This window comes from Hypanus sabinus, chromosome 25 (assembly GCF_030144855.1).
Source record: "Hypanus sabinus isolate sHypSab1 chromosome 25, sHypSab1.hap1, whole genome shotgun sequence".
In the NCBI taxonomy this organism is placed as follows: Eukaryota; Metazoa; Chordata; class Chondrichthyes; order Myliobatiformes; family Dasyatidae; genus Hypanus; species Hypanus sabinus.
The window spans coordinates 10,175,683-10,201,335 of NC_082730.1; the positions used below are offsets into that span (position 1 = coordinate 10,175,683).

At 40.2% G+C, this 25,653-nt stretch overlaps 1 protein-coding gene across 8 annotated transcripts in view; it reads right to left on the reverse strand.

Moving 5' to 3' along the window:
• Positions 1-1,064: 1,064 nt before the first annotated feature.
• Positions 1,065-25,653, reverse strand: part of mdm4 (MDM4 regulator of p53) — a 43,030-nt gene continuing 18,441 nt past the window's right edge. Inside the window, exons 5-12 of one of the 8 annotated variants that reach the window (XM_059950048.1) lie at positions 24,161-24,210; positions 20,178-20,245; positions 18,585-18,678; positions 16,396-16,562; positions 13,229-13,396; positions 12,190-12,294; positions 9,878-9,981; positions 1,065-1,201 (exon numbers count right to left, since the gene is read on the reverse strand). In XM_059950048.1, the coding sequence (XP_059806031.1) occupies positions 1,183-1,201; positions 9,878-9,981; positions 12,190-12,294; positions 13,229-13,396; positions 16,396-16,562; positions 18,585-18,678; positions 20,178-20,245; positions 24,161-24,210 (775 nt within the window). In that variant the 3' untranslated portion in view covers positions 1,065-1,182. The other 7 variants (XM_059950049.1, XM_059950046.1, XM_059950047.1 and 4 more) reach the window with 7 other exon arrangements.

Below are 25,653 nucleotides of genomic sequence, written 5' to 3' on the forward strand. Positions count from 1 at the left end.
CTCTGCCACTCACACCTTGTGTACAATCTCACCAGGTTGCTGACCATAGGAGAACTTCTGAGTATTTATAAACTATTCTTAGACGACATCAAAATAAGTTGTCAGCAGTGCTGAACAACCCACCTGGCCCCAAAGCTGTCCAATTTAACTCTGGACTGTCATTCACAATATTATCATTTCTTTATATTGATCAGCCTCTAAGTTAAAAACTTTATTTTGCTCCTTATAAGTAGTTAAAATGTTAAAAATTGAGCTTTCTGTTGGGAGTATTCTTCAATGGGACTTGCTGCTAATCTAATGATGTTGTCTCTCCTTCTAGATTTTTTTTACAGCTGCGCAGACATACCAGTGCTCTGCACAGGAAATTTTTACACGGCCTGAAACTGTGCGGCACTTTAAGTGTGTTTTTTTTTTGTAATATGCACATCAACAAACACAAACCACAATTCACAAGTAAACAACGTCAGGCAGTCAGCAGGCTGGTGGTTTAACAATAAGTTACCGGCTTCCATTCTGTGTTTATTGTTACAATTTGTAACAGTGTTGTAACTTGAAACACCGAAAATGCAAATACATTGAAGCTCTAAAATGTTTCAAAGTAAAGGATGTGGTACATTTATTTGGAAAATTTATGGATTATATTCATTAGCACATAATTACAGGGTATTTCACAACCAATTTAACATAGATTTCAAAATTATATTAACCTTATATAAAAGAAAATTCCAACTGTGCAGCAAAGGTTATGTGCATAGGAGTATTTCAAATTGCTGTACACCCTTTCAGCTCAGAGGGAACAGTGCACACCAGGGATGCCTTTAATGCCACTCAGTGAAGAGGAATTACTTCCGCTACTATCAATAGCTCCCTGTGGGCAGCCACCTTCAACGGTGAGTCCAGTTGAGTTGCTACCGAGCTCAAATCCAGCACTTTTTTTTTACAGCAAAGAAATAAACTGCTGGAAGAACACAACAGATCAAGCAGCGCCTGTGGGAGGATAAGGAAATGTCGACGTACTGGGTCAAAAGCTTACATTGGACAATTCGTTTACAGGTGCTGCTCGACGCACTGCAGTTCGCTCAGATTCGGGGTGAGTCAAGTTCTCCAAAACTCATGTTCTCAGTATTATAAACACAAGAGAATCTGCAGATGTTGGAAATCCAGACAAAATGCTGGAGGAACTCAACAGGTCAGGCAGCGTCTATGGAAAGGAATAAACAGTCAACATTTCAACAGAAGAGTCTCTAGATTGCCACACTTCCAGCACCAACATAGCATGCCCACAGTTTGCTAAACCTAACCCATACATCTTTAAAATCTGGGAGGAAACTGGAGCACCCAGAGGAAACCCATGCGGTCACTGGGAGAACATACAAACTTTACCAACAGTGGCGGAATAGACCCAGGATGCTGGCACTGTAACAGCATCACCCTAACTGTTACACTACCGTTCTGCCCAGAAGAGGGCTCTAAGCTGAGTCCTGATGAAGGGTCTCAACCCAATACATTGACTGGTCATTCTTCTCCATAGATGCTGCCTGATCTGCTGAGTTCCTCCAGCAATTTGTGTTGCCCAATCTTATTTATTTTTATTTGCACAGATTGTCCTCTTTTGCACATTAGTTGTCAGTATCTGTGTAAACATTTTCATAAATCCTACTGTATTTCTTTATTTTCCTGTAAATGCCTGCAAGAAAATGAATCTCAAGGTGGTTTATACGTAGTTGATAATAGATTTACTTTGACTTTAACACTAAGCTTCACCAGCAGACTAGGTGTGGCTCCGGTGTCTTATGTCTGCAGGCCATATTTTAGAAATTAGATTAGCTTTATTTATCACATGTGCATCGAAACATACTGTGAAATATTTTGTTTTCAATCAAAGACCAACATAGTTCAGTGATGTGCTGTGGCCAGCCCGCAATTGTTGCCATGTTTGTGCACCAGCACAGCATCCTCACAATTTACTAACCCTAACCTGTATATCGTGGTTACTTGAGAACAAACCCAAGCCACTGAGAGACTAAGTTCGGGGGTCGTTGACACCACTTGATGTGCTTCAAAATAACCGAGTTCCAACTGGGAAAAAAAAGTATGATCAATTCTTTATTACAAAACCAGCAATGACGAAGGATCTTCCAGTGATTTTTTTTAAAAACTAACAAAACTAAATCAGCGAAATAAGAGTAATTAGCAATCAAATTAGCATAATTAAGCATAACTAAGCATAATTAACTGTCAACAAAATAAAATCATTCCCCAGCTCATTCCCTTTCAACAAAACCAACTAACTAGGACAAAGCATAAATATGAAACTATACTCATTTGCTTCTACCGTGCCCCAACCCATGTTCAAACGTTCAAAGTGAAATTTATGATCAGAGTACATGCAAGTCACCACATACAATCCTGATCTTCTTTTTCTGCAGGCATACTTAGCAAATCTATAGAACAGTAACTGTAAACAGGATCAATGAACAACAAACTGTGCAAATGAAGATATAAATAAATAGCAATAAACAACAAGCATGAAATAACAAGATAAAAATCCTTAAATGAGTATAGTTATCCCCTTTTGTTCATGAGCCTGGTAGTTGAGGGGTCGTAACTGTTATTGAACGTGGTGGTGTGAGTCCTGAGGATCTTGTACCTTCCACCCAATGGCAGCAGTGAGAAAAGAGCATGGCCTAGGTGGTGAGGATCTCTGATGATGGATGCTGCTTTCCTGCGATAGTATTTCATGTAGATGTGCACAGTGGTTGGGAAGGTTTTACCTGTGATGTACTGGGCCAACTCCACTGCCTTTTGTAGGATTTTCTGCTCAAAGGCATTGGTGTTCCCATACTAGGCTGTAAGGCAGCCAGTCAGCACGGTTTCCACCACACAGCTACAGAAGTTAGCAAATTTTCAATGAGATGTTGAACCTCCACAGATTCCTGGGGAGTAGAGGCACTATCATGCTTTCTTTTCAATTATATTTACATGATGGGTCCAGGACAGGTCTTCTGAGGTAGTGACACCCAGGAATCTAAAGTTACTGACCCTCCGGTGATTACTGGCTCATGGACCTCTGGTTTCCCTCTCCTGAAATCCACAATCAGTTCCTTGGTCTTAATGACATTGAGTGAGAGGTGGTTGTTGTGACACCACTCAGCCAAATTATCAAACTCCCTCCTGTATGCTGATTCATCACCTCCTTTGATATGGCCCAAAACAGCAATGTTACCAGCAAACTTGTCTATGCTTTTGGAGCTGTACTCAGCCACACAGTCAAAGGTGTAAAGCGAGTAGAGCAGGAGGGCTAAGTCCCTGCAGTACCCGTGCTGACAAATTTCCCATAATTAATATGCAACACAAAATACAATACAAATAGACAGACAGAAATAAAATACAATACAAAACAGAAAACAGATAAATGGATCCTATGCCGTACATCTTTGGTCTGTGAGCGGAAACCCAGGCAGTCACAGGGTGAACGTACAAACTCCTTACAGACAGCAGCAGGAATTGAACCCCATCACTGGCACTGTAAAAAGTGTATGTTAAAGAATACACTGCCTTCAGGTGATCTTGGATCCTTATTAGATTACACTGTAATAGCCTATATGTTTGACTAGCAATCTGAAGGTTGTAAGTTCGAGCCCCAGCTGAGGCAGCGTGTTGTGTCCTTGAGCAAGGCACTTAACCACACACTGCTCCAGTCCACCCAGCTGAAAATGGTACTGGCAAAATGCTGGAGGTTAACCTCGTGATAGACTGGTGTCCTATCCAGGGGTGGGAGTCTCGTACTCTCAGTCGCTTCACCCCATGGAAACTGGCATAAGCACTGACCTGATGAGCCTGTAAGGCTTGGGACAGACTTTAAGTAACTAATATTCTATAGGCCAGCCAGTATTTATTATTCAAAGTGAATACTACAATACTTTTTTTTTGATGATGAGTTTCTATTCAGCTCATGGGTTTGAAGTGCAATGAAAATGAAAGCTTTCCTTTCAAAAGGTGCAGTCATTAGTCCCATCTAGTGGTCTTGAGTGGAATCTCTCAAGCACCTCCCATTCAAGTGTCAATTGCCTGAGGTTTTAGATTTAACGTGTGAGTTCACTGTGCTCTTGCTGCTTTTAGTTTTCTTTGCTCCATTCATAAAGTTCCCTGACTTCATCATCACATGGTCAGCCTGTCAGAAACCTTGAAAGCTGGTGGTCATGGTCGAACTAACCGTGCCTTGGGGTGACTGGATTGAGCGTAGGAAAACTAGATACCAGGAGACAGTGGTGGAGAGCACGATTGGAGCCTAAAGAGATGGGGTGTAGAGGTTTTGCTCGGCTGCTCGCTGCATAGAACCCACTCTCTCCTTGGCATTATGGGGTTTTCAAAGAGCAATCAGGACCATCACAGAAGCTACTGAGTGAACATCCAGATGGCTGTGGATCAAGAGGTGGGACACAAGCCAGGGCCTGATCAATCCTGGCTGGGTCGCCTGGCCGAAGGTGTCTGATGTTGAAAGACACGAAACATCTGATGACTCCAGGTTACATCACTAACGATGTGTCCCAGTGCAGTGGATTTATTATCCCTCTCAACTTCATTCTCCTACCTTCTCTGTAACCTTTGAAGCCCTTACTAATCAAGAACGAATCAGCATCCACTTTAAATATACCCAATGACTTGGCTTCTACAGCCGTCTGTGGCAATGAATTCCAGATACACCAGCCACTGGCCAAGGAAATTCCTCATCTCTAGTTTTTGTTTAGTAACCCTATTGCCCATTTCTCACTCCTCTCATGTCTTTTACCTTTAGCTAATAGATGGTAACTTCACCATTGTTAGTTCAATGCTCAGAAGGGTGGTGGTTATCCATCATGTCTGATGATAATAGGAAACCTGTGCAGGAGAGATTTTAAAGTGGAAAAGCATTACACTGGGGCAGTTCCACTCTCTCTATCTCAGTCATCCAGTGGTACAAATGAGCATCACAAACTGGGGTCTTCCTTGGTTGCAGTGTGTGACCATGACATCTACTGTACCTTGCCATGCCCCTCACTCTCCATGAAGCTTTGCAGTACCACCACTGGATCTCACAGATTTCATCCGCCCAGACTTTGCATGTCCCTCTCTCACCAGAGTATGAGGCTGCTGGCTACCCTCACTTGGTTTAGCCCACCTATCAAAACCATGCACTGGGGTGGTGGCCACTTGCAAAAAGCTACCTGAAGCCAGAGGTGAGAGCTGAGTGTCCAGTGGGGAGGGCAATTTGCATATTGAATATGCTTCTTTCAATGTTAAAATTCTAGCTACAGACAGAAGGGGGAAGTTCAGTTTAAACACCTGTTGTAATAATAATCAGTTAGTTCCAAGGTAACACACACAAAATGCTGGAGGAACTCAAGGTCAGGCAGCATCAATGGAAATAAATAAACAATTGGTGTTTTGGGCCAAGACCCTTCTTCAGGACTCAAGTACTGGTATACCGTGGAAATATATTCAAAACTTTTAGACTTTTTATGTATTTATTCTTGTAAAGTGAACAAATGTAACCCAATAATCCCAGAGTGCTTTACTATAAGCTAAGTCTGTACGTGGCAGGAGGCATGTATGTCCTGATCATTGTATAACTAAGAGGAGATTGACATATTCTGTGGCCTTGAGAATTACATGAACTGACTCCCAGACCAAATAACAGCCAATAGCCTGATAAAAATAACAAACTTTGTAAATCAGATGCTGACTGCCATCCATGAGTGGAAAAATCCTATTAAACAGATTCAGTGTTTTTTTAGTTTTGTTATAAGACCTAGCAAAAAGGTACACCTAGGTGGTAGAATTGGTTCCTAGTACGTATACCAAGATGCTTGTCTTTACATGTGGAAGCAGGTTATCAGCCAGCAGATGACGTGCTGAGTTAACTCTAGGTCTGTAGTGTGTTGCTATCAAGCACTTATCTTGAGTATTCAGCTACTTTTCTCAACTAAAGTCAGAATCAGGTTTAATATCACTGGTATATGCCATGAAATGTTATTTTGCGGCAGCAGTGCAAAGCAATGCAAAAAAACTCTAAATTACAATAAGAAACATATTTATGTTAATCTCTATTCAGAAATCTGTTAGTGGAGGGTAAGAAGCTGTTCCTGAGACATTTTCCTGTACCACCTCCCTAATGGTAGCAATGAAAAGAGGGCATGCCCTGAATGATAGGAGTCCTTAATGATGGATGCCACCTTCTGAAGTTGTGCTCGAAGCTAGGGAGGCTACTGCCCATGATGAAAATGCTTCAGGAACTCAGCGGGTCAGGCAGCATCTATACAGGGAAATAAACAATCAACATTTCAGACCACAGCCTTCATCAGGATTGAAACATTGACTCTTTATTTCCCTCCAAAGATACTGCCTGCCTTCCTGAGTTGCTCTAGCATTTTCTATGATTTGCCTAAGATTTCCAGCAACTGCACAATCTCGTGTATGTTTTCTCATCTGGTCTTCCTTTCTGGCTCAGGCTGGCTTATCCTTGAAATAAGGGAGTTGCAATGATTAGCCAGGCCCAGCAATTGCTAGGACAAGGATGTTGCTGGGACAGAAGGATCTGAGTTATAGAGAAAGGTTGAACAGGATTTTATTCTCTGGAGCATGGGAGATTTGATAAGAGATATACAAAATTATGAGGGGCACAAACAATGTAAATGTAAACCCTTTCCACTAAGACTGGGTGGAACTAGATCTAGAGGTCATGGGTTAAGGGTGAAAGGTGAAATGTTTTTGGGGACCATGAAGGGGAACAACTTCACTCAAGAGGGTGGTGAGAGTGTGGAATGACCTGCCAATGGAACTAGTTGAATTCAGTATTTAAGAGAAATTACTACAGGTACATGTAAGGAAGAGGAATGGTCTGGGTGCAGGTTGATGGGAGCAAGCAGCATAGTTGTTCAGCACAGACAAGATGTGCCCAAGAGCCTGTTTCTGTTGTTATGAATGTACCACAGCTCTGAGGGGCCGAAGGGTGCGGGGTAGCCCCCTCCTTTGTAAGAATCGCAAGATCACTATTAATTTGGGTCAGGAGACCCAGGAAATGAGAGAGAGAGACGTGCGGAAAGTCTTGTTCCCCCTGGCGATATAAAGCTACGGGAAACGGCCATTATCTCTTGGAGACCAACTTGTGTATTACAATACTGTGCTACGTGGAAGCCCTCAGGCAAAGTGGGCTGGTTGAGAGAGGGATTGCATCACCCCCAACCTGACTGACATCTGAGATACTGTGAGTCAGGATAAAAGAGGGTCTGTGGGAACAGCTCCTCAGACGCACCAGAAGAAACGCTAGTGATCCCGTAATAGCAGAAGCTGGTGGGGAGGCCACGTGCGTTCAGTTCCATTTGCCCCGGAACCGGTGCCCTTTACCACGGAAAAATGGCTTTTAGCTAACAACAGGGAAACCAACTCCAACGATTCAAAGGATTGACCTCATAAAAGGACTGGGCAAGTTTTAAACCCGTCTTTCTCTCAAACCAAAACGCTGCAGCTTGAATGAACTAACAGTGACGTTTATATTTCCATCGGACAATACATTATCCCCTAGACAACAATAGAGCTATTTCTTATTATTATTATACCCGCGCATTTAGATTTAGTATTGACGATGTATATTATCTGTATGTTTGCATTGATATTATTTTGTGTATTTTTATCAATAAATACTGTTAAAATAGTACCATCAGACTTCAACGGACCTCTCTATCTTTGCTGGTAAGTGACCCAGTTACGGGGTTCATAACACTGTGCTGTAGTGTTCTATAAGTATAGTCTGAATTGCCCTATCAGAGTTCCAAATACCAGACGGATTAGACACTCTGCCAATGGAAAAACATCAAGAAATAGATGCTTAACATAAATGAATATTTGACTTCCTGAATAGAACTGCTTTGTATCTGCATCCCTTAGGAACGCTGATGGGTGCTAAAATGGCCATTATGAAATAATAATGCCCTTAATGGCAAAGCTACTCGCTGAGAAACATCAAACTTCTGACTGGGTAGCTTTCTGGAAGTAATGGACCATCTGTCAACTGGCTGTATTCAACCTCAGTGCAACACTGCAGACTTGAATCATGCCAGAATCTTAACTTCTAAATGACAAATTCCATACAAACGACAAAAGACAATGGATGCCTAAATAAGAAACAAAGCAGGTTTGATAATAAATAATTGTCATATTTATTAACTTTAATCATAAATTTCTTACTGAGCTTGAACTGTTAATATGTTTTCCAAATGGACGTAACTATTTACTGTAAATACAAAAGCCTTCTCTCATAATTAGAAACAGAAGTGATTAAGTGGTACGAGAATTACATCCGGCTGGGTACCCAAGGCAAACTGACAAACAAGAACTTTATAATTTCTGAGAAAATAATTTATCACAAAGCTCCATTTTAAACTCAAGTTTCAAATCAAAACTGAATCTGTTCAGAACTGACTACACATCTCCTGTAGAGTCAAGGTGGGAAATATTAACTTCAGCTTTAGTACAATTTTTATTTTCCTTTCTGAACGGGAGCTACATTCAGAACAGTAATTATTAACATTGCAACATCAGAGTCAAAACATGGCCTAGTATTGCTAAAGATTGGAAATGCATGAACAACAAACTCAAAACACTGGGCTGCATGTAGCCGTCCATTCTTGTGACTCTCTTTGTAACATCTGTGTAACATAGCTTGCTAGATTAGTGTTCCTTACAATTCAACATTGGCTATGACTTAAGGCATTGGTCCATTAGTGCTCAAAATGGAGCAAAAAACAGTATGAGACAGTTATCTTCCTACATAAGAAAAGAAAATGTGGTGTCCCCAGCATACAAATTCTCCGACTTGCAATGAAACGTAATCCAATAGTGGAAGTATGAATCCAACTCTGGCTAACTTTGTAATTCCAAAATGTGGCAACCAGGTTTTTGACTTCTCAATGTTTTGCTAAGAGCTAGACATTATGCTAAACAAAAAAACTGGTCAACTCCACACTTAATCACTGAAGTTAAATCCCTAAAATACTCTTTCATCTGACATACCGTGCATGATATTTAGTTGTACTGGTAGCCATCAACGGTATTGTTTCAGTAATCATTTCAATTAGTCTCATTATCTCCCAAAGCACCTCACTAATGATGGGATCATGAATCAAAGTTGCAACTGAATAAGTTTAATTTCCCTCTGTGGTGTGTTTTACACCCAACATTTAGCATCTATGGCACGAACCCATGGCAACTCTCTGGAATGATTGAAGTACACCCACTTCTCTGAAGTTACAGATTCTCAGTCATCTTAACCATATCACAACAAAAGTGACCAGAAACTACTGGATGGATCAGAATCTGAGGAGTTATGCTACATGTTCACTTGAATATTGCTTAGTATTTAACTAAGCAAGTTGTTTACCCTATGAAAGTTTTAATTACTGCAGTAATCGGCTGCACGCATACAGGACAAGGCAGTTTACGCTTATATAACATTTTAGCACATGCATAGCATGCTACAAGGTGTCCTGTCTTTCCATGAATGATATTCCCAGTCCTTGGACGCACACCACAGATAAGACAGGGCCCCAAGTGATTTCTTTGAAAATGCAAGGATTCCTTGTGTTGTACTTTTGTTTCTTCACATGTGGATTCAACCTCCTCTTTGCTCCCACATAAGCTGATACTTGAAGTGGATGGTTGTAGAAATCTCTCTCTAGATGCTCGGCCCTGGATATGTTTCCCTTTCTCCTTGCATTTGACAACTTCAGTCTGAAGCAGAGGCTCAGAGATAGACCTCTGACAGTCAGGAACGTCAATACCTTCATCGTCCTCACCTTCTCCAAAGCTGATGGATGGGTCAGAAATGCACGGTACAAACCTGGGACAATTTAGGTGCCAGCCTTTACGAAGTGCCCAACACTGAAGGCAGTATTGCTTTTGAGAGGGATTCAACCTTCCGCATTTAGTACATTTCCAAGAGTCCTAAAACGAAAAGCAGTCATCACATATTCTAGAAAGTACTTGGTAGCAGAAAAGACTTGCCTAAAGACCACAACATTGTCAAATGCTTTATGTGGCCTCCCTAATACGTTAAACATCATAGGCTAACAGTTATCATTTCAGTAATTCAGCAGACTCACTGGCCCGCATGGCATCTCACTGTTAAGAGTCATTATTGAATTGAATAGACTATATTTCTTACATCCTTCACATACATGAGTAAAAAATCTTTACATCTCCATCTAAATGTGCAATCACAGTAACTTTAATAAGTAGAACAGTCACTGTAACATAGAAATACACATCAGTTGCTACTGAATGTGTGTCTCCCCCCGCAGTATGCTTTACAACCTATGTTTAGAATCCATGGCAGGGGTTCCCAACCTTCTTTTTTCCATGGACCAATACCATTAAGCAAGGAATCCATGGACCCCAGGTTGACAACCCCTGATTTATGGCAAGCACTGCTCTGGAATTATCGAAGTATGCTGCTTCTCTAAAAGTACAGATCTCGTTCATTTTATCCATATGTCGCAACAAGGGTGGATCGTGAGGCTGAGGAGTTACATTCAGTTCAAAGTAGCTTAGTAGTATCTAACACTACAACACTGAACAAATTTTAGCATCAGTTTACTGTAAAGTTCCATCACCGACACTAAAGGAATATTTATTTACATGTCTTTATATTCAGAAATAGAGCGCAGAATAAACCCTTTGGCCCCATGAGCCGGACCACTCAGCAAGCCACCTACTTAACCGTAGCCTAGTCACAGGACAATTTACAATGACCAGATAACCTACTAACCAGTATGCCTTCGGACTGTGGGTGGAAACTCACACAGTCACGGAGAGAACATACAAGCTCCTTACAGACGGCACTGGAACTGGCCTCTGTTGCTATGAACTGTAATAGCGTCACACTAAGCACTATGCCACCATGGAGCCCTTGTTTAAAATAAATGTGAAATACATTTTGGACACAGGTGATAAACCAGAATAAATTAAAAATGCAACAAAGAGATATCAGCTGATCAGCCTAGATCTAATTAAATGTTAGACACTGAACTTCAGATTACATTATTTCATTACTTTCCTACAACTATCAGGTTCTTGAACTGACCTGTACAACCCGAATACTACCTCAGTAATGGAGCACTATGATCACCTCTTGCACAGCCGTGGACTTGTCTCTAACTGCGTTTGTTTTACACAGAACTTTCTTTGCTATCTTGCGTAATTTACACATAACATGCCTGTATGTTGTCTGAATCTACACGCCTGTGATGCTGCTACAAGAAAGTTTATCATTATCCCTGAAACCCCTTTTTACCGGGCATGTCTAGAAACATGGCTCGTTGGCCCCTCACTAACAGCCACTGGACTCAAGTAGTGAGAAAACCACCTTTCTTAAACTCTGTACATTTAGGGTCTGTATGACTTGGGTCCCACCAAAACCTGGAAGTTGGGATATCACGACCACCCGAAGCCCGATCTGTGCAAATCATGTGTAATACTGCTCCAACGCAATTAGCCATCAGCAAGAAATAACAGGTCGTACACTGCCTACAATTATAAAGAAAGTATATTTACATATTTCAGCTTTATCAGTTAGTAGGAAGAAGAAAAAAATAAAAAAGGCCCGTTACAGTCCAAATGTGCATGTAGGCTGGAGCTCATCTTGAAGTTGTCTTTAACTTGCGTGCTGGACCCACCTTCCGAATATCGCTCAAAATCCATCTCAAAAGGGCTGCCCCACAAGGGTATTGGTCCTACTCTCCTGAAGCCATTCATCTGCACAAAGCACCTTGTGAACCAGAACAGCATCCTCAGCCAGCTTTCCTCCTGTCTTCTTCCGGCTCCCAACAAAAAAGTCCTCGACCCACCCCAGTGTCTGTCACCAAAACCTCTCTGTCTAGCATTCTCTAGAACCTTCCCAATTCCACCATCCTGACTGGCTGACACAACATTCCCAAGTTGAACAACATAGCCCCTTATCTTTCGCTCAAACCCAAACGTGCTGAACAGAAAAAGACCGCTCTTTTTCTGCTAAGATGAAATACCTACAGCATAGCAGTACAATTCTTAACCAGGGTGTTAAATACCTATACTTGTGCAAACGACAATAAACTTGACTTGAAACCAGAATGTGTAATTCATAAGTTTACAACTGGTCAGAACATCAGATCATACCTTCAAGTCACTGGAATCCTCGGCCAAATGAGATATTTCTGTGTCAGTCTCATCCCCTGAATCCACTGTGTCCTTTTCCGTTTCAAATACTGTAACTTCAATAACCTTTGAAAGGGAGGCAGGGAAATCACAACCAAGGCAATACCAAGATAACTTCTACTAATCGGAAAGTGTAAATCTCTAAATGATGATCAAGTGCATGGTGATTCTTACCTTGACTACTCGGAGGTTAGGATTACCAACTTTTCACTTTCACGGTGAAGAATGATAATGCTATCGGGAGTTATTATTTCTACCCAGTGACAGTATTGAGCACTTCTGAGTCTTATGCCATAGGTTAGATGCAAAGTATAGCTGTCTACACACATCTGGTGACGTACTGACTTCAATGAAGTGCTTCCATACCACACCAGAGCAAAACCTCCCCAAACATTCCATTCTTGAGTGTTCTACGAGCTTGTTGAATTGGAAGCAGTTTATGCTAAATTCAGGGCATTTAACTGAGTCAATTGCCCACAAGCTCATTTTTCTCTTGGGAAATCAAGAGCCTTCGGAGAAGAGACCTTTATGGCATCTATTTGGACTAGTTTCCACTCCAATTCAAGGTTCTTCTCCAGTCAGGAAATGAGCACATTTTTAACCTGAGACAGACAACGACCAAGGTAAAAAATCTTCAACCAGCTGCTGTCATTAGTTCCAATACAATGAAAGTAAGGTTCATTTTTTTTCTTGAAAATACAAGTTTTCAAATAATAAACATTCTTAGTTTGTTATGATGAAATCTAAAGATTCCCAGAAGATGCATTATACCAGAACACTTTGAAATATGAGGTACAAAGCAGTTTAAAATGGCAGACCCCCAAATCAATAGCTCAAGTTTTTGCAAGTTGGGGCGATAAGACCAGGAGACATAGGAGTAGAATTAGGCCATTTGGCCCATTGAGTCTGCTCCACCATTTCCTCATGACAATGGAAAAAGGGTTGCATATAAAGAGATTTGGCCAGAATTAGCTTTTATCTGAAATGATATTCTGCCTACCTCCTTCTGATCTGTGTTGTCTCCTTCCTCCACCAGGCCCTCACAAACATCTTTCGCTTTCAACTCAACAGTGTCCAACTTTATCTCTGTGTTTATTTGGTCAGTAGGAGCTTCATTCAGAAACCACAGATCATCAGTCGAGTCAGAGACAATGGCAGTGTCTATATCCTGCAGAATCAATGAACAACATTACGACTGTAACCTTAAACAACTGAGATATAACTAATCCAGCAGGCAACCCTTCAATGCATCACCAATGTAATCTATACAAGGACTCAGAGGCAAAAATTTGCTATTTGTTGCATCATTTCATTCAATATGATCAATGAATTTCTACATCTCTTAAATTCTTCCATTTTGTTGGTGCCCAAAATCTACTGCTGTCCTGAATGCACTCAGCAACTGAGCACTCCAGGATTGGACTCTCATTTATCACATGTACACCAAAACGTATGGTGAAATGCCACAGTTGCATTAACAACCAACACATGTACCGGGGGCAGTCTGCATGTGTCACCATGCATTCCAATGCCATAATAGGCCCACAATGTTCAGCAGATCAACACAAGCAGCAAATCAAGTCCCTTCCCACCCTCCCACACAGACAAGCCCCCAACCCCAGATTAGGCCACCTCTGAACTTCTGCATGATCGGGAATTTAACCCACTGATATTCAAAATTTGTTCACCCAGATTTAAATAACCAATCTCTTATCCTGAGGCAATTAACACTAGCTTTACGTGTTCCAGGCAAGGGAAACATTTTTCAGCTTCTTCTTGATCAAACACTCAAACAGATCTGTCTTGCTGCTTTAAGGATCTGTGAACACAGAGCTTGAGGTTCCTGCGTTCCACTCCATTCAATATCTTGCCACTTACTGTACACCCAATTGCCTTTGTGCAACTCTCCAAATGATGCACCTCACTACTATTAAATTCCATTTGCAAATTTTTCTTCACAAATGACCATCAATGTCACCATTCAGTTAAACATGGCTGTGTTAATAGGACAGTTCCATACTAATCCTAATTTTCAGCTCTGTCAGTAACTTTTTTAGGTTATGACATATTAAATGTTCTTCCTGGTATTAAACAAAATGAAGTATTTTGTCTCATTTCTACACAGATCCATCTTTGATATAAAGATTAGCATTATTTATTACATGTATATTGTAAAATACAGTGAAATCCATTGTGTCAAAGATGTTGCCATGCTATGCTTTCTGTGCCACAGTATGCCCACAACTTACTAACCCTAGTACATCTTTAGAATGTAGAGCACCCGGAGGAAACCCCTTACAAACTCCTTACCGGCAGGAATTGAGCACTGAGATGAGAGAACATCCACAGCCAATGATCACTTTAATGGTAGCCAAATCTTTCTCCCATGAATCTGTATTCCAAACAATGTATGCAGGCATGATGCCACTCCAAGTGGCCACTTTTGTTTTGTCATACTGGGCTAGTTTGCCTTTCTTAAGGGTATCTTGCATAAGAAAAGTAGTGGCAAGAACCATCGCTTTAGATCAAGGGTTCACAACCTAAGGTCCACGCACCCCTTGCATTATGGTTTCGGTCCATGGCATAAAAAAGGTTGGAAACCCCTATTTTAATGCAAGGACTTAATGCTTTTTAAAAAATTTTATTTACAGAATATGGGAATTACCAATTAGGTCAGCATTTGAAACCCATCCTAAATGTCCATAAAAGATGGGAAAGAACCACCTTCTTACATCGGTAAAGTCATCAGGTCAAGGTACTCGCAGTACGGCTTAGCTGGAAAGAGCACAAAGTGCGCAGATGAGGATGCTGCCAAGACTCAACAGCCTGAGTCAGAGAGAATCTGGACAGGTAGGACCTTATTCTTTGGAGTGCATAAAATGGAGAGGTAACCTTACAGTTAAGTGAACCATCATGAGTACAGATAGGCTAAATACAGTCTTCATTCTGGTCAAACAGAATCAAAAGCTAAAGGGCATAAGTTTAAGGTGAGAGCAGAAAGATTTAAAAAGTACCTTAAGTAATTTTTCTTACACAGATAGTGGTGCATAATGATGAGAGGAAGCTGTTGAGGCAGGAACAATGTACAATTCAACATTTAAAAATAACTGGACAGTTAAATTGATAGAAAAGATTTAGAGGGATATAGGCCAAAAGTGGACAAATGGGGACTAGCTGAGGTCAAAATCTTGAACGACATGGATGAGTTGGGCTAAAGGAACTGCACAGTATTATGTTACGATACTATACAAACCTAGGATTACACCCAGTAATTATAATTTGAGTCAGAGGATGAGGAGAGAGAAAGAATAAATATTGCAGGTGTCCATAGCACCTGTAAGGGACAATAGTCTGAGACATGATATGGAAGCAGCCTTGGTAAATTGTTGCAATGCATTTTGGCTTAGTATCCATCACAACCCAACAGCTGATGAAGTGAACATTATGGCTGCTGGGGTCCTAATCAAGTTCGCTGCTCCAGAATTGCAATGAGCTTTGGGTGTTTCTGGAACTGCACTCATCATAGAAGGGCTCCATCATAATCTTGGCATACTACGTAGGTGGTACCAAAGAATGAGATAATTGCACTATATGCCAGTGCTCTGGAAAGAATGAGATAATTGCACTATATGCCAGTGCTCTGAAAGAAATTGGCTGTCATTAGCATGCTTATATAGAATAGTAACTTCATAATCCTACTTTATATTCCAACCCTCTAGCAAAAGAGCAGTTGCCTGCCACTAGCTTGTTTATATGGAATAGTAATTATTTTGGTCAATTCTGAATGGGAATTAATGACAGACTAGTTAACTGGATCTTTCCAGTTTTGGCCCTCAGGTTGACACTGGTTCAACTTTGCTTCAGTCTCATCAGGGAGGAGTACTTTTGGACACTCCATGATTTGATGTTTAATGTTTTGTATGTTATTTGTTCACTTTTTACTGGTAGTGTAAATGTTTTTTTCACACGTCTAATAGTCTTAATGTATGGGTGTTTTCTTTAAACAAGTTCTAGGATGCTTTTTTTGTGGCTGTCTGCAAGACAACAGATCTCAAGGTTGTATACTGTATACATACTTTGATAATGTTCTTTGAACTTTGATAAATTAGGGGATTTACAGATAGATAAATTACTAAAATACGTAAATGAAAGCAGAAATCAGTTCACCTGGTTACTATGAATATCAGTTGATCCACTCTTCTTGCTTCCATAATTAGAACGCAAGGTTTTTATAAACCACCATGGCAGTCCAGCAGCATCCCAGAGATCAGAAACGTCATCTGCTTTTAATTTTTTGGCTTGATATTCAGTGTGATCATCTGTTAGAGACTCATCTATAAAATTGAACACATGCCTTTTATCCCAAACTTTGCTCCTTGGGCGTAAAGTTTTCCATAAATCTCCCGAAGTTTAGGACTGAAAGTAGATATAGTTCTTAAAAGCACAAAAAGAGGTTATACAATCTTTGACAAGAAATCTTAACTAAGCTTCTAGTTGGCATGAATCCACAGCACACCAGCAATCAATCTCACCAGTTAGCAGGAGAGAACAGTCATGTGGACACGTTAATGAATGTTCACCTCAGAAATAGGGCAAGTTATATTTTTGTCATTTTGGAACAGAATAGTTCCTGTTTGACTGCCTTAGGAGAGCTTGATGCTAACGCTGGGTGCCAGCAAATAGGAAAAGTTCTGTTCCCAATCTTAACCATCATAATCAGTCTCTTTAAGCAATACTCATCAGCGCTGACCAAGTGAGGCTGAAGCAATTTCTGGAAGTTATTTCAAACACTATATTATTATAACTGCTTAACCAGGAATGTGAGATCCTGAGGTCACTTGGATAACTATCTGACCAATACCAGATTTCATGGGGGGGGGGAAGGGGGTGCCTATACTCAGCCACAGACCTTCACATGTAAAGACAGATCACATATTCTTTGTATTCGCATGGTTGCCCATCAATCAATAATGGAAAATAAACCTAATTTTGAATAGTTACAAACAAGAAAGCCCCAGAAAGAGAGTATGTTTCCTACAGTGGGGAGTGTAGGTTCAGAAGGCACAAACTCAGAATAAAAAGATATCCCTTTAAAACAAAGATGAGGAGGAATTTCTTTAGCCAGAGGGTGGTGAATCTGTGGAGTTCATTCTCAAACAGCTGTGGAGGCCAAGTCAGTGGGTATATTTAAAAATGGAGATTAATAGATTCTGAATTAGTAAAGGTGACAAAGGTTATGGGGTGAAGGCAGGAGAATGGGGTTGACAGCGATAATAAATCAGCCATGATGAAATGGTGGAGCCGACTCGATGGGCTGAATAACCTGTGATGGGCTCCTGTGTCTTATGGTCTTATTACAACTATTAGCTGATTAGAGATACAAATGTATTCATCAATTTTATTAAGAGAAAAATTGCTGCTGCTCTTATGCAGCAGAATCACAAATTCAACATCACAGAGGAAGCTACTAATCCAAATAGTTACAGTCCCATGAAGTTCTACAAACATTCAGTCACAGTGCAGTCTATGAGAAAGCATAGTCCTCTATTACAAATCACCTATGTAATATTCAGTGATCTACTAGGTAATGAGATGGTCAGGATTGTGTTATGAAGTGTTGGCAGAAAATGAATGGGCTGAATATCCTCCTATTGCACAATGACAGGACACATTAACAACAGCATGCAGGATTTTGAAACAAGTTGCATTTTCAAGCCTCAAGCCAGAACCTGAGCACATACAGTCTATGCTGACATTTTCAGTGTCCTATAGATGGAAGGCTGCACAATAGAGATACCTGCTCCAATGAATCAGGCAGAATTTAAGTCCTCCAGAAAGACAGGGTGCAAATAGCTAACACAAGAGGGTATAATTTTAAGGTGATTGGAGGAAAGTATGGTGGTGGGGGGGGGGGGGGGGGGGGAATGTCAGAGGCAAGTTCTTTACAGAGAGAGTGGTTGGTGCATGGACCATACTGCTAGGGGTGAGCATTTAAGAAACTGTTAGATAGGCACGTGGATGATAGAAAAATGGAGGGCTATGTAAGCGCGAAGGGTTAAATCAACCATAGAGCAAGTTAAAGTCGGCATTAACACTGTGGGACCAAGGGACTGCACTGTGCTGGAATGTTCTAAGACAAGTATCTCGCTATTCTGATAATTTTTTTATTTCTGAAACACGACTAAAAGCAGACTAAGTGGCCTTCACTGAAAGAACCTTGTATGTAAATTACCTACTATCTTTGGAATTCAACGGTGGCTCAGTACATTTGAAATACTTACCTGATGCATCAGGTACTGTGTCAACGAAAGTATTTTGTTAAGCCTCAAACTGCAAGCTGAAACAGATATACTGACCTGATTCAGAGTTTTTTCGTTTTAAGTGTGAGGTAGCTGTAAGTGCATTGTTCCAGGCAGCTGTTACATCTTCACATTCCCCTGATGCAGGGCACTGTGTGGGAAAGACACAGTAAGAAGCAAACGTTTATATGATTATCTTTGAATGGGAATAGGATGTAGCAGTTCCACTCCGTCACCAACCTTTGTGTATATAAAAAGGCAGAACTCGGGACCAATGTACTAAAATTACAACTTTATCATGACTTGTGAATTTAAATTCAGAAATACAACCGCTACTATTTAATTTGCAATTCAAATTATAATGCAGTGTTCTTTATGTTAAAGAGCCTGTATAAAGAAGTTTTTCCACAGTCACATCAAGATGACTGGGTATTGGGGAGGGTGGGTGTAAATTAGTGAGGAAAAGTGAGTAAGTGCAGTAATTATGTGTTCAAAAAACTCATCTTCATGGTGCATGGTGTAGATCCATGCAAATTAATATTGTGTAGCAATACCTGGGTTCACTTTGCAAACTTCTTGGGTTTCAGTTTGCACAGCCAAATTGAGATTCAAACAAATACACAGTTGCAAGCTGGATTCAAACAAACTAGTCACAATTAATTGCAAATTTTCCACTAATCATTATCTCAAAAACAATAATAATATTATGACAAGTGTACAGACAACAAATGCCATTCCAGCAATAACATCTGAATTTCTTACTAAACGAACTGGTTAAAAGTGAGAACATTTTATATGAAATATTCAAGGGGGTGTTGGGATCACTGACAAGTGCAGCTTTATTGATGGTTAGCTGGTTACCTGACAAAATGGTTAATGATTGATGCTCCCAGAGCACTGAGAGACAGGAGAGAGAACTTAAGTTCAGCAATAAAATAGGATCTTCATACAATTGCAAAGCCAGGATGGTGTGACAATTGAGAAGATCAACTTGCAGGCAATGATGCTCTCAGCAGCAGTGATACACATGGGACCAGATCAAGGGTGAAACTGTAGTGCAGTCTGTAAAGGTTGAATACATCAGCTACAGCACAAGGTGATGGAGAGAGCACACACTTAAGAGTGGTGCAGCAAGCAGTGTGCTTTCTCCTGGATTGTGCTGTCTCTCTCAAGTCTGGTGTGAGCTGCACTTATCAAAGTCATACAGCAGGTCCTATGTTTGAAGAGATCTGGGAAATATTAGGTAAATAACCTCACAAGAGGTGCTCAATATCTAAACTTCTCTTGTGATTCTTGTTGAAAATGACATATTTTCAATTTACGTGATGTATAAATCTGAATCTGTAAAATATAACAAATTGTTGTAAGTGGAAAACAAACTTATTAAATGCAGTTAGGAATCAAAGCTTCGCCCTCCACACCCCTCAAACATTCATAATCACACCTTCAGGTTTACAAGAAGCTTGCAGACTTCTGCCATTTTTCACAAATTAAGGCCAAGTGAAAGGAGAAAGAGATGCTACATCCTACAAAACACAGAGAAGAGAACTCTGAAAACAGAGAAGGAGACTCTGTCCCACCCGCCTGAGCTCAGACGAGAAGTACAGAGACGGGGCCACTCTGTACAGAACAAAGCACGCAGTAGTTTACCTTCGGAAGGTCTTCCCTCATAGGCAGGCATTTCGTATCCTTTACAAGTGTGCGAGTCTGTGCAGCATCTGCATTGCAGGTAAAACAAAGAAAGAAAAACACCTTCCCCAATATTAACCATTCTCACAACAAGCATTAGGAATTCAATGCATATTACCACTCAACCTTGATCACTGATTAAAAACAAGGAAGAAAGATTAGTTTCCCTCATTAATATTCTTCTCTCATTCCATTGCTTAGTCACACACCTTCCTCCCAAGCAGAAGAAATCGAACTGCAGATCTACATTTAATATGGGGATGTAAATGATATTTTTAGTGCACGTACACATTTGAGGGAAGAACAAAAATGACTAATACTTTAGTCACTCCATTTTGCATTTTATATTTGTTATACCAAAGCTTTATAGGGAAAGCTTTCTGCATCAAAACTCAGGGTTTTGATTAGTGCTAAATCCAATTACAACCTCAATTTTGACCATATTGAAAGCAAATGTTGAAATCCTAAATTTTGCTCATCATCTGCTTGATCAGAATTCTTCATCTTTGACCTGCTAGGATGAAGTATTCATGTTTTGCTTCAATGCTTATCTGAGGTTCTTTACGTACACTCTTCAATGCAATACAGTTATGTATCTGGTGGTAGACAACACTCCTTGCAGGGTTTAATTCAAACAGCCATTCTCCCACAAAGCAACACGTGGTACACCTTATTGTACACTCTAAATGCACAGATGAAAACAAATATTATCTTATTTTTGATGTTTCTGTTCTGTGGAGCATCTAGTAGCACTGCAAGTCAAAAGATACCAATGTAGATTAAAAGGAACTTCTGAATTTATAACTATCACACAGGATTCCTTATGTGTCCAAAATCATTTTCCTACCAAAATACTCTGCGCTGAAAGACCTAGTTTTGGGATTATAGATAGGAACTGGTAAATTATGCGCCTGTAGACTGAAAGGGGACTGCAATTCAGTAACAAGCCTCTTAACACACAGTGTAAACCAGGAGAGGTTGGAGTTCAAATTCAGGCATCGACTGACATGCCAACTCACCTGCCCCCACTAGGGGGAGCTTCATCATTTCTTGGCCAGACTGCCAGATGGAGCACTGTGCAGAGGAGTGCTCACTGTTGATTGGGGAGGGTGAATTGGCAGGACCAATCACACCCGGCAGAGTGCAGCTTCTGTCAGCTGATCAGGAAGCAAGACTGAAAGCAGTCACTGGAAGTCTGCAACCAAAAACACGCTGGCTGAAGGAGGAAGCACAGCGGCAGCAGGGACCTACAAGGGCAATAAAAAGAGGCAAGGGGATGGGGTGGGGAGGGGGAATGCACATATAAATGATATTGCATATTATGTTACTTATTAAAACACTCATTTTAAAACTATGTAGTCCAAGAATGAGTATATTATTTCATTTTCTTGAAACACATGAAGTACAAACCAACCACAACAGTTGGTCAGGTTTGGTGCCGATGGTGACTGGCCTACGATCAGCACTTTGATAATTGCTAGGAATATACTTCCCTATCCTGGATTGACTTACTTTTCAAAGCTGTCATCAAGCCCCTTCCCTATCTAAAACTGTAAGAGCCTGCACCGCACAAGGACTTTACTTAAAGTTAGGAGAGGACTGGGGAGGGGAGTTGTGGGTGGGAGGAGGGGAAGCTAATTCTCTCCACAAAACAAATGGAAAAATAATTTTGCCTGCAGGATAAATCATGCATGATCTTAACAAACCATCAAGTCAACACAGAACATATACAGCCAAGTGACCCTTTGGCCTATAATGTTGTGCAATTAAATCAGTAATCAAATGCTGAACTAAACTAATCACTTCTGGATTTAAAATATTTCTGAATGCTCCTGACATTCAGAAGTAACTCAAAACTTCAATGTAATAAAAATCAAAGATGGAATTTTAATTTTTAGAAAAGTAAAATTAAAATTCATTTAAACCAATTGGACAAATGCAATTAGTTAGAACAAAGGTATATATCCTCATACTTATCTGATCCTTTACAGACAAATTGAAGAAATCGCCATGCAGATTCCCCTGCTTTACTGCTGGGGGGACTGCAGCAAATTCACACGCTGCTGCCACAAGGTAACACTGATGACAGTTGGCTAATCCCAGGAAAAGTCAGTCATAGAGCACTACAGCACAGAAACACATCCTTCAGCCAATCCAGTCCATGCCAAACTACTAATCTGCCTAGTCCCATCGACCTGCGCCTGAACCTTAGCCCCTCATATCCCTTCCATCCATGTATCTATCTAAACTTCTCTTAAGCATTGCAATCAAATCTGCATCCACCACTCCCATTGGCTGCTTGGTCCACACTTGCACCACTGTCTGAGTGAAGTTCTCCCTCAAGTTCCCCTTAAACATTCCACCTTTCACCCTTAACTCATGACCTCTAGTTCGAGTCTCACCCGACCTCAGTGCAAAAAGCCTGATTGCAGTTACCCCATCTATACCCCTCATAATTTTGAATACCTCTATCAAATCTCTCCTCATTCTCCTCCGGTCTAGGTAATAGTCCTAAAAGTGGCCAGCAAACTTGGGACTTCCACATTGCTTGGTAATTCTAAGCTTAGTAGCACTTACGATGAGAAATGGCAACAATTCAGTTACAACTGCTGGACCATCCCAACAACATATGCATTACAGCTAGCTGCAATCAACATAATTCAGCTGGATCAGTGTTCCCGTTATCTTAGCTGAATATCCGGTTTGCTTATTTGAGTAATCTGTCATTATATGGTATGATAAGTATAACCCACTCAATAGCTGATGAATTATGCAATGTCAAAACCTGGAATAATAGACACAGGTCTTTTACACAAACAAAATGCATTCGGATGGTTAATTCAAATGATTATAGTGAATAAATTACATGCAGCTAGACAGCAGAGAACAGCGGTTATTCTGTATTAGTTTATCAATGCCAGATCTCAAATGCAAATCAACATAATTAGATTTCTGTATCAGTCTTGACTCCTGATCCAGTTTCTCTCCAAGCCAAACACAACAGCTTTAATTTCTTCTTAATGTAATTATTTGCTTGTCAGAAACTATATCCCATGAATCATTATTTTATAACACATAAACACAAGTTCTATTCAAAAATACACTAATTTGCTGAAATGGAATTATACTGTGTGACGATGAGTTAAAAGTGCTCTTCAAACTCAAAACCAACCACTTTGCCCTCTAAATTGTTGTTAGTAAGAGCACAACAGAAGGATTTGGGAATGTCTGCAATGGTAACATACAGGACGATTAAGAATGAGCAAATTTAATGTCAAACTCATCGCAAAATGAGAAAGTATGAATCAAGAGAATAAAGAGAGACGGAAAGGGAATAATAAAATAATTCTATTGCTCTCATATTTCCAACAATTCCCTGACTAAGCAAATTCTTTGATTTTTACACTAGGAAAGATTGAGTTCTGCAGTAGGTTTAATAGGAATCTGATTAGGCAATGCAGCAAGCATGCGTGGGAGGCTGACTGAGATGCCATATTTCACAAACTAACAGAATGCTGCAACTCGTGGAAGTTTTTAATCCATAGGGTCTTCTACCTCCAAACAAGTTGTTAGCTGACGTGCACATTGATCAGATGCTCTTTCCATCAAACTGCAGCCAACAGACTAAAGTTCAGCCCATGATTTTCAAAAGCAAAGTAACATTATAGACAAAAATGCGCGCATAAATAGTACACCTTCAATACTCATATCCTTTTGAAACTGTTTATTCTCCCTTCTTTTCAAATGGTAACGGTTCTGCAAAACAACTTAATTGGAATAATCTTAATCAATGTACATTGATCAAACCAGTACCTGGATGGGGATGTTTTACCACACATTTCCTCACTACAATTTCCCCCCCCATTAGCTTCTTTCTTTGCCTTGTTCAGACAAGTACAATGGTGTGCTTTGATAGAATGGCAAGATCCAAATCATATACATACCTTGAAAGTTGGCAGCTATCAGGTTCCTTGAAAGCATTTCGTACAATTGGCTGTAAGAAAATAAGACCATAGTTAAATGCAGAAATATACAGTTACCTCATTCATCATGCTGTGGATTAAGAAAATATTAAGTCCTTCCTTCCTATGTCTCTATGACATAAAACCTTAGCAATCATGTTGAAAAAAAAACGCAAGCCGCTGATAACCACTACCAGTAAACAACCATTAGGCACAGGAGTTTGTCAATCCAACAGCGTTGATGTAAATTCAGACATATCACTTTAACTTACCATTTCTTACAAGTGCCTCAGGAGTTGCACCACCAGGTTCAAGGACAGTTATTATCCCTCAACCATCAGGCTCTTAAACAAGAGAGGATAATGACACTATTCTATTTCTGGTGTTCCCACAACTGATGGTCTCACTTTAAGGAGTCTTTATCTTGTTATTTCATGCTCATTATTTATTGCTATTTATTTATATTTGATTTGCGTAGCTTGTTGTTCATTGATCCTGTTTACAGTTACTGTTCAATAGATTTACTAAGTATGCCTGCAGGAAAAGGAATTTCAGGATTGTATGTGGTGACAAGTATGTTCTCTGATAATAAATTTTACTTTGAACTTTCAACATTTCTTTGCTTGACATTATTTCGCCGCACCATTTTAGTTCACATTTCAAATCAATATCTTACCAGACTGTAGCACCATAGGATAGGATCCCAAATGATTTGCAATTCCCCCTTCAACTGTGTTTACAGTTTAAAGGATAAAGTACAAATCTCAAAATGTATTGTGTATATTTCACCCTTTAAAAAAATAAGTTTTCTTCGCCTTGAATTCTCAACGAAGTCACTAAAAGCAAAATTCACACTGAAAATAAAATGTCTGCAATAGTCATACCAAAAATTTAAATTCAGAGTGAAACCTAATTGAGAACAGTAGTCAAAATAGCATACATTTGCCAGACTCCTGTCAACTAAAACAATTAAATTCTGCTTTCAAAAATCAACCAGATAATTGAAAGCCTGAGCCCAGAAGACAAGAACGTAAGAAATAGGAGCAGGAGTAGGTCATCTGGCCCATTGAGCCTGCTCCACCATTCAGTAAGATCACGGCTCATCTGACCATGGACTCATCTTCACCTACCTGCCTTTTCCCCATAACCCTTAATTCCCCTACAATGCAAAAATCTATCCAACTTTATCTTAAATATATTTACTGAGATAGCTTCCACTGCTTCATTGGGAAGAAAATTCCACAAATTCACTACTCTTTGGGAAAAGCAGTTCCTCCTAATCTCCCGCTAAATTTATTCCCCCAAATCTTGAGGCTATATCCCCTAGCTCTAGTCTCACCTACCAGTTGAAACAACTTCCTGTCTCTATCTTATCTATCCATTTCATAACTTTATGCTTCTAAGAGATCTCCTCTCATCCTTCTTAATTCCAGTGAGTACAGTCCCAGGCAACTCAATCTCCTCATAGCCTCATC